General features: G+C 37.4%; 1 protein-coding gene across 1 annotated transcript in view; it reads right to left on the reverse strand.

Annotated features, from left to right (window-relative positions):
• Positions 1–13,749, reverse strand: part of MBOAT2 (membrane bound O-acyltransferase domain containing 2) — a 96,229-nt gene that overhangs the window by 18,399 nt on the left and 64,081 nt on the right. Inside the window, exons 4-7 of the mRNA XM_049818763.1 lie at positions 13,486–13,581; positions 9,609–9,664; positions 2,127–2,181; positions 1,115–1,298 (exon numbers count right to left, since the gene is read on the reverse strand). Of these exons, the coding sequence (XP_049674720.1) occupies positions 1,115–1,298; positions 2,127–2,181; positions 9,609–9,664; positions 13,486–13,581 (391 nt within the window). The remainder of the gene's footprint in view (positions 1–1,114; positions 1,299–2,126; positions 2,182–9,608; positions 9,665–13,485; positions 13,582–13,749) is intronic.

Below are 13,749 nucleotides of genomic sequence, written 5' to 3' on the forward strand. Positions count from 1 at the left end.
AGATAGGAGGACAAGACAGGTAGCCACATGTGGGAATGCCTTGCTCTGCTCCAGCAACAGTTGGGAAGCCTCCCTGTTAGCCTAGCTATGGGGATGGTAACCTCTAGATAGGAGAACAAGACAGGTAGCCATATGTGGGAATGCCTTGCTCTGCTCCAGCAACAGTTGGTGGTCCACAAGATAAGCAGAAAACAGGTAACTGGCACTGGAATTAGCAAAAGCCGTTTATCTGAAGTGTTCCAGTTGACTCCATAATTCTGCTTTTTACGTGTGGTAATAATTATCTTAGGCACACACAAATTTAAAAGTCTGATACACTCCTATTTAAGAGAATATGTGAAAAGATAAGATTCAGTACCCTGAGCATTAAACTAACTGGATTAAATTTTCAAAGTAACAAGCTTTGGGAGCTTTTGATTTTAATTCAGGCCATACCATCTCTCTTGTAAGGCATGATCAACTGGACTTTCTTCTGTATGTATTTGGTCTCTTATCCAATAAGAGAACAAAGAGGAAAAAGAAATATCTTGTATGGATTACTAGCCATAGTGTTACGGGTAGTACATCTACTACACCTTCAGATCAAAATGCATCTTTAATACCTCTTTACATGAATGGAATCAAGAAAAACACAACTACTTCTATGAGTGTTTTTCAATTTACAACATATAAATGTTTTCTACTTGCTGCAAAAAGACATTGAAAAACAGTAGAATTTGAGAATGTTCATGAAACCCTGCTGGAACTTTTAAGTCTCATCAACTTTCAAATGACAAAATGTACACTTCATCCTTGCTAGGACTTTTTTTTTTAATGCAGAGTATACACTTTGAAGAAAACACACATGAACTGTTTTAAAGACAGCTTTTTACCATATAAGCTTGTTAGGAAGCTCCAATTTAATCTGTTTTTATCCACAAGATCCAGACCGAAAACCATGGAGAAAACCTGCGTTAAAAAAATAAGTATTGAACTTTTTGAACAGGGAACTATACTGTTGATGAATGAACTCCAGATACAGCTCAAAAGTTATGCCTGTAAATGATCAGTGCAAACCAAGCTTTTCATGCAATGATTACATAAGCGTCAGCACTGCAAGAGTCATACATCTTACATTTGGAGAAGGATCCGTTTGTTCATATTTTGTATCTTCCTTCCCATTTGCTTCAGACTGTTGCAGTTGGTATGATCTGCCTTCAATGAAAGTAATATAGTCTTTGTAAGAGCATAACGGGCCTGCCAGGATACCCATGAAATTACAGTTGTAACTTAAATACTCCAGTAGACTTGGCATGCGTCTGTAATTCAAAGACAAGCAACTTGTGAGATGGCATGTGTAGTTCTACAGAATTTCCACAGTAGGAAAAGTCATACTCCATATTATTGCTTACTCTAACTGCGGTAAAAACCACATGTAGAAAAGCAGTTTGTGTGTCTTTTGTAATCACAGCTTAAAACATTATACAAATAGTATTTCTTTCCAATCCATACTGAGCATTTTCAGACAGATGTCCTGAACTCTGGTGACTCTCTCCTTGCCCAGTAGAAGTGTTTGACTGAAGCTGAGCCTGGGGAAGGAGAAGGAAGGGTGTTTCCCTAAGTGTTTGTTCAACTGCTTATGTCTTCTTTTTTCCCCTCGATAACTGAATCAGTAAAAAAAGGTTTGTGCTAACTGGTAATAATTTCAATTAAGGAAAATGCCTCAAGTAAAGACTAGTTTTGCCCAGGACAACATATTATTTTCAAGTCTCCTGAATAAAGAAAGGACAAAAGGTAAGTTAAATACTGAAAAAACAATTAAACAAGCACGTTCCTTCGCCAGCTACTTTATATGTGTACTAAATGTTAACTGGTCTCCTGTCTGATATGGCATTAATTTGTATAGATTGCATAGAACTTAGAATGGTTTTCTCAAATAAGTATAAAACCTACTTCTAGTGACATTTTCCAGTAGAACAGATGTATGAATTAGGCTACAAATACAAGAAGCATAGATCTATTTTACATGAGTTTGTACACTGTCTTGAATGTGAACTGTAGCAGTTCCACAGACTATTAATAAAGCATACAAAACACTAGCTCCTCCCCACCCCCAAAAGTAGACTCTGATATGTCTGAAAGCCTACCTTACAGCCAAACACCTTTGTGATGGAGTCAAATCTTCATTTTTCCGAAACATTCCTAGGGAAGACGACAGGAAAAAGGAAAAATAAAGAAAAGCTAAACCCCCACACATTAACTAGCAGTTTCTTTCCTCAGTAGAACAAGCCTCATGCTGCAATGTCATTTCTTAAGTCCTCAAGTAATTTCAGAGGTATTATGTCACACAACATTTTTGCTGGAGTTGGATGAAACAATTCTTAACATTGACAAAATTACAAAAACTGTGGTATCCTCAGTTATATCCAACAGTGCCTAAACCTGAAATCACATGGATTTCAGGGAAGCATTAAGAAGGCTTGTAATAAGTGTTGACAAATACAATTCCCCTACATTGGTTAAAATTTCAAAGTCTGCAGGTTTTAAAACCCTTTATTCCCAGTCCTGGAAATTGGTCAAGCCCCAAACCCATTTCAACATTGCAGCAACCCAGGGACATTACACTAGTCATTGCACTTTACAGTCCAAGATAGATTTAAGCACTTCAAAACTTAAGGCACACTTGAAGACCACGTTCATGCTCCAAGATTGTAAACAAGATCCAGTGAAGCAGGCACAACAGTAAAGGGTGCTCAAGTCTTTTTCATGAGCACCAAGGAGAAGCCCTAACCCCTACTATCTCTATTTCCCTGCTAGGAAAAGGGGACAAGCCAAGTCTAAGTTCAGCAGCAAGACTAAATTTACCTTCTTGTCATACATGGCGCTTTATGAAATGCTGGTGGCCTACCCCTGAAAAACAGGCTTCAAAATTTGTACTCCCATGTGCTGGTTTTGGCTGGGGTAGAGTTAATTTTCTTCACAGTAGCTAGTATGGGGCTATGTTTTGGATTTGTGCTGAGAACAGTGTCGATAATACCGAGATGTTTTAGTTATTGCTAAGTAGTGCTCACACAGAGCCTAGGCCTTTTCTGCTTATCCCCCCATCCCACCAGCGAGCAGGCTGGGGGGGCACAAGGAGTTGGGAGGGGACACAGCCAGGACAGCTGACCCCAACTGACCAAAGGGATATCCCACACCATATAACGTCATGCTCAGCATATAAAGCTGGGGGAAGAAAGAAGGGGGGACATTTGGAGTGATGGCGTTTGTCTTCCCAAGTAACCACTGCGATGGAGCCCTGCTTTCCTGGAGATGGCTGAACACCTGCCTGCCCATGGGAAGCAGTGAATGAATTCCTCGTTTTGCTTAGCCTGCATGTGCAGCTTTTGCTTTACCTGTTAAACTGTCTTTATCTCAACCCACGAGTTTTCTCACTTTTACCCTTCTGATTCTCTCCCCCATCCCACTGTGAGGAAGGTGAGTGGCTGTGTGGCACTTAGCTGCCGGCTGGCGTTAAACCACAACATCCCATAAACAAGGAAAGTAAAAAAATATGACCTTCACCACTTTAAATTATTATAAAATACACTAATTCAGGGGCACAGAAGAAGCAGAACTCCTTCCTTCAGACAGCCCTGGTTTATACCAGCCAGCACTGCTTGCCAAAATGACTGCTTCAGCTCCTTCTGCAGCCTCTCCACTGGTTCAGACATTAGCACATGCATTCATTCCCTCCTATACACATTTGCAAGTTTTCTTTGCCATCGCAAGCACTAAAAAATTTATTTTTATGAGGATAGCTTCCTAAAGGAAATGAAGTTTATGGAATCCCACTTCAATTATCTTCCTCCCTAGGAATGCCTAAACCCAACAGCCAATTTCTAACCAAGTTTGATGAAAGAGTACAGGTAGATATGAAAATAGATAGATATGAAATCCCAATGTGCTTTATGAAAATAGGTAATTCTATAGAAGATCATTTGATCACTCAGCAACTATAACTCAGTTTTCTCATTTGTAAAGTAGGAAATATTCCCACATTCCTTCCTTGGTAAAAGAATTTTGTAAATCATAAAGTAGCAAAATTTAGCCCCAGTGGCTTACATCATGAGGAAGTTGCATCTTTTCATTCCTCCTCAGGAGATCACATCCTAATGGTAACAAAATCAACATCTTTAGGTACACGCTAATATCCCACCATATAGGCTTTATTAAGGCATATTATCACTAATACCATGCTCTCACTATGACAACACAATGTTTACAATCATATCACAGCACCACCCCAGCTTTGTGATTAATCTGCTTGAATATATCCACCTTTGTATTTGCATGAAACCTGGCTAAACATTAACTCATTAATAATGCTTAGACAAATTACATTAATAAACATGGAGATCATATCACAGGCTCTGTTGTAATTAGAGTAAATTTTAATTTGAGGTTCTGAAATGAATCACCAGCTGTGCCCAAATGCATGCTGTTATTAAAATATTTCAAGACCTTAAGAAGACCGACAGACAATAACAGTTTTAGTTGTTACCAGCACATTGGCAGCAACAAAAACACACACAGATGCCAGCTGAGAAAAATGGCAAAGAAACTACAAAAAGCAAGAAAAATCAGAAGTCTTGATACCCAGAGAGTCATGCAAGCAAATGTAGCCCAGAACAACACTTGAAGACTTAGGGGGAGAAAAATACAATATAATTCCTTTAAACACTAATAACTTGTACTGCAATGACAGTGATTTGGTAACTGATACTGAAACAATAATGACCATGCTGTCACTAACACAAGAGGGAGCACTTTAAAAATATATAAATATAGATCAAGAGACAATTGAAGAGAGAGCATTAAAAGAAACTCCTAGACATAAGAAGAAAGCATCAAGTTACCAAAAAAACCCCCAACCAAATCCCCAAAACACCACACCCCCACCACCACATCATGGAAGCTTCACTGGCATAATTAACAGATTAATTAGAAAACAATATTCTTGGTTAAACAGCTGCAACTTTTTTTGATGTAATACCAGCATTTTAAAATGGAACTGGGTCATGATGACCTACTAAAAATCCTTAAGAATATTTAGTTCTACATATATAAATGCACATTTCTGCCTCAAGACCTGTTCAATTTTCTCTTGCTTACTTTCACAACAGCAACCATCCAAATACACTTTTTAAAAGACATAATAATAATCAAAGACGTATTTGAAATAAGAAAAGCACATTGATAGTTACAAGACTATTTTCATAAACGTAACAACATTCTTAACTGACCACCTCTCACTACAACAAAAAAAAATTATCACTTAATCACAAAAGTAAGTTGGCCAAAACACAATATAATCCCTTTTACCATGGGGTCACATTGTGACAATCAGCAATTCAGCCTGGTAATTCTGTTCTGGTTTTGTAGGTATTTATTTAAAGTAAATTTGAAATATCACATCTAATGTACAGAAATACATAAGCTGTTCAACGCATCAGTACATCCACATTTCCGTGCTTCAGGGCAGAGCAGACCAATACTAAAGTTGTCTGCAAGCCTTTAGAAAGATGTAGTGTCTTTCTGCTGAATATGGGAATTATTTGCCTTTGAGAAAAGTAAAAGGCAAAGAATCTAGTTAACTGAAAATACAGAAGAAATGTTTATATCAACTAAATCAAGAAACATTCTTCAATACTTCTCACACTATTACTTTGGTCAGGAACAGCTAACAGAACCATTACTACTAACATAATAGCAGGTACTGCAGTTTGGATGGGATTGCTTATTAGTTGCAAACCAATAAGAAATTTACTTTCTAATTTAAAAAACTAACCAAAACAAAACCCCTTCAAATTGCATATTCACTGTACTCTAGATCTTTTTAGTTGTCACAGTAAATGCAGGGCCTTACCAGATCAGCATCAACGTCTACTCTATTGCTTTAAAAAATGGAGAGTGCCAGATATATAGGAGGAAATAATAATTAGAAAAAAAACCCAACCACCAGCATTCCAGGAAAAGCACATTTAAAAACTACCAACTACAGAGCTGAAACCCAAGGCATAAGGGATGGTAGAAGGGCACACACAGGAACAAAGAGTTTATTTTTTTGTGGTCAGAAAGCATGTGAGAGATGCCCCTGGGAACCAAGAATCACCTGACAGAACAAGAGTGTTATGGTTCTCGTTTCTTACCTGTATCTCGCCACATATTTTTATGGACAAGTACAACATACTAGTATGAAGAAATAATTTGGAAGAATTAGATTTCATGTTAGTAGATGAGTATTGCATTTAAACAATTACTTTTTTTTTCTTTAAAGTTTTATGTATTATTTAGTTTAAATTAGAGAAAGAAATAATAACAAGGTTAGAAGAAGCTGTGAGGATTTTTTTTTTCCCCCTTTTAAATATCAAATATCAAGTCTAACGTTCCCTAGTTTTGCTGGCTGAATCTCTTGAAGATTTGAAAATAAATATACTGTGAGCTCCAGAACTTTAATAGGTTATGAATATAAACATTTGAAGAGACTCTGTTTAAGATTCCTTAAGCACTAGAATTAAAAACAAGCTGCCAAAGCGCACACAGATTAGTGAGGTTAGATTTGGATATGGGTCTTTCCTGTAAAGATCCCTGATCTCATAAAGAATTGCAATAAAATGAGTGAGGCTCTGTGGGGATGAGTGGGTTATATGCAAAAAAGAGAGAACACTGAATGAACTCATCGCAAGGTACAGAGTTAAGCAGTGACAGCATCCCTCTTCCTCTCTCCCACTTTACTTTTAGTACCTTGCAACTATAATTGCAAAAGCTTCTCTACTTGCCACCATCTCTTGGCTAGAAATTTCTCATGCAAGTACAATCCTCCATTTAATAGCCCTTCTAAACTGTACCTGTAGACAGGCCCCCTGCTTCTAGAATAACTGCAATGCACCTTTCCTTTTCCAAAATATGCTAGTTTTAAATTTGATGAAGAAAAGGTACTCCGGAATATAGGATCTGAAGTACAAAAACCTCCTTTTCTCCCTCAAGTCTATCTCTAGCCTAAAGTGTTGAATAAATAAATCTAAATCTTGCCGTATAATAAATATGGACACAAGAATAAATATGGACACAAGCAGTCTCCAAATCGTGTAAAACCATTTCTGTCTTTAGCATATAGATGTGTGATGCCAAAGATAATCAGCAGGAAATACAAAGCAAATCTTATTTGACTACTCGTTTTTGGCAGTGCTCATTTGAGTAACAAAAAACTGTAACAAGGCAAGAACTATCAAGGGCTTAAGTTCAAAACTTAAATCAGAGTACACCAAAAGCATATTCCAAATTTACTCAGGTGTAAATCTGTGATTGATGCAACCTTCTGAAAAGTCAGTATTATACAGCAAGCTTAAATTAATGCTATGCAACTTGCATACAATTTTCCTACTTAAAAAAAAGCCCACAGTAAGTGGCACAGGATTGTAACAGTTATAGGAGTAGCTGTTATTTTTTTATGGAATTCCATACTAGTGTTCAACGTAAAATCAAGCATATTCACTTAGCTAGACAGACTCTTTAATATGCAGCATGAGTGAGCAGCGTTCATGATTACATCTTCTAACACACCAAGACATTTCTTTCAGCTGTTTATTTTCATTATGTTTCCTTGGACATACTGGTAAAAAAATGAGGGGGGGAATAAAGTAATTGATGATTAATATAGCCAAGCTGTTGTGACTAGAGGCTCAGAGTGCCATTAATTACTTAGTAAACTGATTTGCAACATTATCTCCTCCTCCATCAGTCTACCTCTTAAAGTATTTTCAGTGGAAGCATGGACCTTTGTACAGTGAACAAAAGCCCATTGACAGCAGGCTTGTTTTCATTAATTTCTCATGATGGACCCCTTTTAAGTTGTCTATGGTTAAAAATAATTGCTTTAATACAATCTCAGTTTCCCCTGTATATCTTTTCTTAGCATCTCCTGACACCAAACTAGCAGTTGCTCCTGGATTCACATTGGTCACATCAGCTTTTGAAAGTCTTGCTCACACTGTGCTCCCAGCAATAGTGATCATCCAACTCAAGTCAAGGACTCTGCTAAACTGCCAATGTAACCAGAAAAAAGTTTTCCAATATATTATCAGCTACACCCCACACGCCGACAAAGACTCTAGAGGATCTCTGATATGAAGTCAACAAGGAACAAAACTGCAAGATTGACACTCATAATTCCATGATATCTACAAGGAATTCAGAAAATAAGATGGGCTTATGAGGAAAATACAAATTATCTGAATTAAAGTAGGAAAAAAATCTAGTTTACTTTGTGATGAAACTTAAAAATAGAGCTAAATGAAACATTTGTTTCAAGATTACAAGGAACGCTCACATGCTTGTTCCATAGCACAACTCCACTATTTGTGCATGTCAGCAAATCGAAAAAAGCTCTTTCCCCTAGCAAAATAATAGTAAGAGGAAGCATTTATCTTTGATACTAGAATTATTACTTCCTTATAATAAGCTGTTTCCTCTAACTTGTGTACTCTTTACTCTGATTATAGCTTGCAAGAATACTACTTCTGAATATATTTTCTCTGGAAGTTAGACATCAACTCCTTTGACCAACTAGATATGCCCAGCATTATCTATTTTCATTCAAACAAGAATTCTTACAAAAAGATGTTTTCCTGCCCTTTTCATACCCATGACTGTTGTTGCCTACAGGATTCTCTAGACAGTATAACTTAATGAGAATGGAAAAAAAAAATGAAACACCAACAGCACTAAAGCTAGGACGCATATGAGAAAAACATTATTAGACTCCATACATAATGTTACTAAAGAAATATCAGAAAACCAGGTGGCTTGATCCAGGTGTGTGGGGCTATACTCCCAAACCTTCAACTGACAGCTGTAGCTCCAAGTGATTCAAGCTAATTGGCTAGGTTTATCAGATGATATTTTCAAACTTTAAAATGAAAATTACTCCTTTGAATTTAAAAGTAACTAAAAATCTAGACACCCAATCTGCGAAAGCTGACATTAGTATTCATTTTTGTCGCAACTAGGGCCCACTTATCTGATTGATAAATCTGACAGGAGAAAAGACAGAAACATAATTAGACAATCTCCCTGTTCACACTGATATGTTACCAGTGAGTGTAATTGCGATAATAAACAAAATGAAACATAGACAAGGTTTTATAAAAATCAATATACATGGCACAAATTAGGGGGAGATTAACAGTCAGCATTTTAGAACAAGAGGTGCTCAACAACCGAAATTACATGTACTTTTTCTACTGATCTGCCAGCAACAGTGATCTCTGGAAATTATTTAGTTAACTCTCAAGATCAATACCCCAGTCCAAAAAACCATCTCTTGTCTTTGATCACTAGCCCCATAAGTGTCATTGGTCTTCTGATAAGTAGTATCTTCTGCACAATGTAAGCATTTTCAGAGCTTTTGTAGTGTCTCAAGTAACATTTCTTGATAATTCCATTAGTATGCATTATAAGAATCAACCGAGACACAAAAATATATTTTGTCCTAAAAACCAAACTGGACTAAAGTGACGCATTGACTCATGACTTCCTTTAAATTTAATTTTGTATGGAAAATTAAACACAGTTTAAAGAAATCTTACCATCATGAATCTCAAATGCCAAACTAGTGATCTTCTGTGTAATAATCATCATTGGACTGTTACAAAAAAAGGAAGAAAGAATACTTTAGAAAGAAGTTCAGGATTTTCTTTCACATGTAAGTATCAGGGAAAGTTTACACTAATAGTCCAGGTTAATTACTCTCAACTGGAAGATTTTCAGTGCAAGGACAAAGTGATTAGTTTTTGGAGCTCAAACCATTACAGAGTTTTCAACGTAATGAAAATAATTTAATCCTTAGATATAGTATTTGATAACCCATGCCTTTCATTGCTGCATCAGGTTCCACAAACACAGCCAAAGTGTTTGACATTTATTTTCCACTAACATAGGTTGGTGGTTGTTTTTGTGTGTTTTGTTATTTTTTTTTTTTTTTTTTTTTTTACAGTGGGAAGAGTACAGAAAAAAGGGCAGTAAGAGCAATTATATGCATTTTAAGTTACAGCAGCAGTAAGCAAAGGACTATAAAAATATACCAAAGTTGAACAATACTATAAATCATTTAGATTGCAGACCACCTTCCACTGTTTCTACTAACACCTGATCCTATGCTTAATTTTTTCATCTAGAATTATTATTTGCTTCAAGTAAACATATCTGGCAAAACAAAAACCCAGCATAATTATGCTGGCTCCAACAGAGTATAGTTTGTTTCGAATTTGGTACACTTGAGCAGATCTTAAACTGTTCAAGAGATATTCTTCCCTAGCTAAGTGAGACAGCTTTATACTGAGAAATTATACCATCTTTGTAGTATCTAAGAGTTTTTGACTGCTGGAAATCCCAGCATTGCTAACCCCCTAACTGGAGGGAGGGAGGGGATGGGGGAAAGCATAAAGTAGTCTACCAGAATTCAGGAATTTGTATTTTTGAGATCTGATTTCAAAGTTAACAGGGACTGTATTTACCTAGTAGTATCTGAGCTGGAGACCAAAAAAATTTACCCACAAAAAAATAATCATACTGTAGGATGGGCACATCGTTTCCTTCAAGTCTTTTGAGTGCACTTTGCCTTTTTATAACATATTTAAGTTGGCACAGAAAAACAAATTGAAGAGCCATCAAGTCCTCCTTCATTGACAGGGCTATGCCAGTATTTTGCCAGATAGCTCAGTCTGTCAAATTATTATTATTTTTATTTTTTTAGGTTATGGCTATGGCAAAGCACACAATATTTCCAGTCCTCAAAATGCAATCAGGGAAAGTTTTTTCTACCATATTATCAGTGCCCCAAATCCTGATATCAAGACTAGAGTGACAGGCAAGAGTCAGCAAGGAAGAAAACTAAACAAGAACAGACAGCCTAGGAAATCCCTCATATCTCTTTCTAGCATTTAAGCTGTAGACCTGTCTGGTGCTGGCAGAAATCCCCCAATTGATTCTGAACATAATGGGTTTTCCTTCTGTAACTGGACATGTGACCTCATGGATCCTGCCTGGTAGGAGGATGGAGCCCAGGAGGAGCTCGGTCAGACTTAACATTAATTCTAGCCGATACATCTGTCATTTTTATTATAGCAGATCCTGGTATTTTTTTCATTCTCAAATGGCTGTTCCAGTATCATCAGGGATTTGGCTGAGGAACAACAATCTAGAGACTAAAAGAGGAAGAGTCCTTCCTGGAACAGTGAGGCTGTGAACCAGGATTTTAACGATCCCTTTTAGGTGCTGGCAGAAAGGCAAAGGAGGTGGTAGAAATCTCACTGGCAGCTGGGATCTGTTACTGCTGAAGCCAAGACCACACAGCTCTGCACAAGCAATTGCACCTCCAGCATGAGGCGTCCTCAGCTTTCTCCTCTGTCGGTGCTTTGATACCTTCCTTCAATTTTTTTGCAGATTCCCTGGGCTTGGACACCTCAGATGGGCATGGCATGCTAGGAGAAATACCTAGGTAAACAGACACTCAAAGCTCTCTTGGGGCTAATCACTATATGAATCCATGCCAATATCTTTTGAAAAACTTGCTGGTGCTGGGGCTCAACAGCTGATTAAGGAACTTTTGTTATTTTCTTGAACTTACTCTCTTCCCCTGGAACCAGGCAAAATTGACAGAAAATAGCACCCTTTGGTTCATTTTCTTTCTCCTCCCGTTTTGGAAATAACCTTTGTCTCAGGCCTCAAGGCAGCCAATACAGTATATGCCACAGATTTAATGTGATATGCATACATCAAGCTCCCAAACTGGTGCATGAAAGTGTGGTTTAAATCAGGCAGCTCAAACACAGAGTTGGATCTATGCTTCAGAACAGTTCTATCCAGAGCACAGATTTCATAAATCTTCGGACATGTTTAGACCTAGCAGAAATCTCTGAGCTAATGCCAAACCAACAGAGCCACAAAGACAGCTGCGATCTGAAAGCAGCGTAGTCGCATTTGAGCAATGATGTCCTCAAGCTCTACTACTAGTTTTGAGAGCAGCAACAAACAAGTGCAATAATACTGTTTCCAGAGTCAGCTCAGAGCTTTGATCCCTGCCAAGGTTGTACACCTTGGCCCTACAGTGAACTGCAAGAGACAGCATTTGGATTACAGTTCCACTTGTAATGGTGAAATTTAATTCAACATCAGTAAACCTAGTTTTAAAGTGTCTTTATGCCTATGACTGTGTTGCAAGCCCTCATTATAGCCAGTGGAGATCTAGTCAATAGAGTCAGGGGCATCTAGCAAGTGACCCAGTTCATGCTAAGGTAGATACTTAGCAGTGGGTCAGCTGAAATGCCCTACAGGCTCTACTGTGTACATCGATCAGATCTCTACTGACTACCAATTGAACTCGGATATCTGGCTTGAAGGCAGACACTTGGATGTAGGTGTAAATGTAGAAAGATGTTTCAGAAGGTAAGACCCAACTAAAAATGACAGCAAGATGAACTTCAACATAAAAGCTTTTGGCTTCAGCCTGCAAGTTAAGGTTCTGGACTACACGCCTGTTACCAATAAAGACTGCAAAGCAACAAGGCTAACAAGCACAACTCTACTACACAAGACAGGTAATACTAAACTACAAAGACCACTGCCATTCATAGTATTGCTGAAAAGTATTTAATGCATTTTTTTTGAGCAGATCAGCAAACACTCCCCATCTCTTTTTTCAAAAATACATACTCTACATACTTTAAATCAACAAAAGTACCATCAGAGTAGCAAACTTATTTGTCAGAAATGTTGTGCTTCGCTTCTGCATCTGCAGTACAAAGAATCACCAATATGGTTTATTTTTACTTTGCCTATTTAATTCTGGTTTGCTCCTATACAGCTCAAGTCAAATGCAGGTTTAGTTAATTATATAAAATAAGAACACACATAGACAAAACTTTCTATTTCCAAGGGCTGTGTGACTACTCCACCATACAGGCACCTCTCTCCTTAGCTTTTTCCTTCTGGAACATCTAACATAAAACCAAAAAAAGAAAGAAGCTAAAAAGCTAAATTCCATAAAACATTCAGATTTTCCTGACAAAGTTGTATCAGACTGTGCCAGGCATGCAAGTACATCAGATACAATTCAAGTTTCATCATGTTGTCATAGGTGGTAACAAAGATTTCAGGGGAAAAAGCAAAAGCAAAAAAAAAAATCCCACAGCCACCAAAACCTTCAAGCCCTTCAGACAGGAGCAGGAGGCAGCAGATAACACATTCGTGGTTCTAACAGACACAACTGTTCCCAAAATTCTCAGTTTGCTTCATTAAAGCATAGGTACATATATATATTCGTATGTGTGCCAATATGCACGCACATGCCCAGCTTTCTCCCAAAGTTTCAAAGTTTGACACACTTGGGGAAAAAAAAACCAACAAACAATAACAGATAAAGTATCATTTAGGAGGACAAGGTGGAAAGATTATTTTTCTCCTTACCCAGAAAAATCAGCAGAATACTGTCCATAATCAAAGATATAGACTCTAGTAATTTGGCACACAGTGAGGTATCCCAAAGCAAAAACAAAGCAATACCTGGAAGGAAAATAGAAAAAAAGCTTTTCAATTAAAAACCATAAACATTTCTCCACTGAATAAACTACCTCTTAAGTAGAGTTTAGTCTCCAATTATTTCTAGCAAATATTACATAATTGGAGTGTGCAATGACACCTTCATTCTGACTGGGGTTTTTGGTAATACAC

Source organism: Accipiter gentilis, chromosome 16 (genome assembly GCF_929443795.1).
Source record: "Accipiter gentilis chromosome 16, bAccGen1.1, whole genome shotgun sequence".
Taxonomy (NCBI): Eukaryota; Metazoa; Chordata; class Aves; order Accipitriformes; family Accipitridae; genus Astur; species Astur gentilis.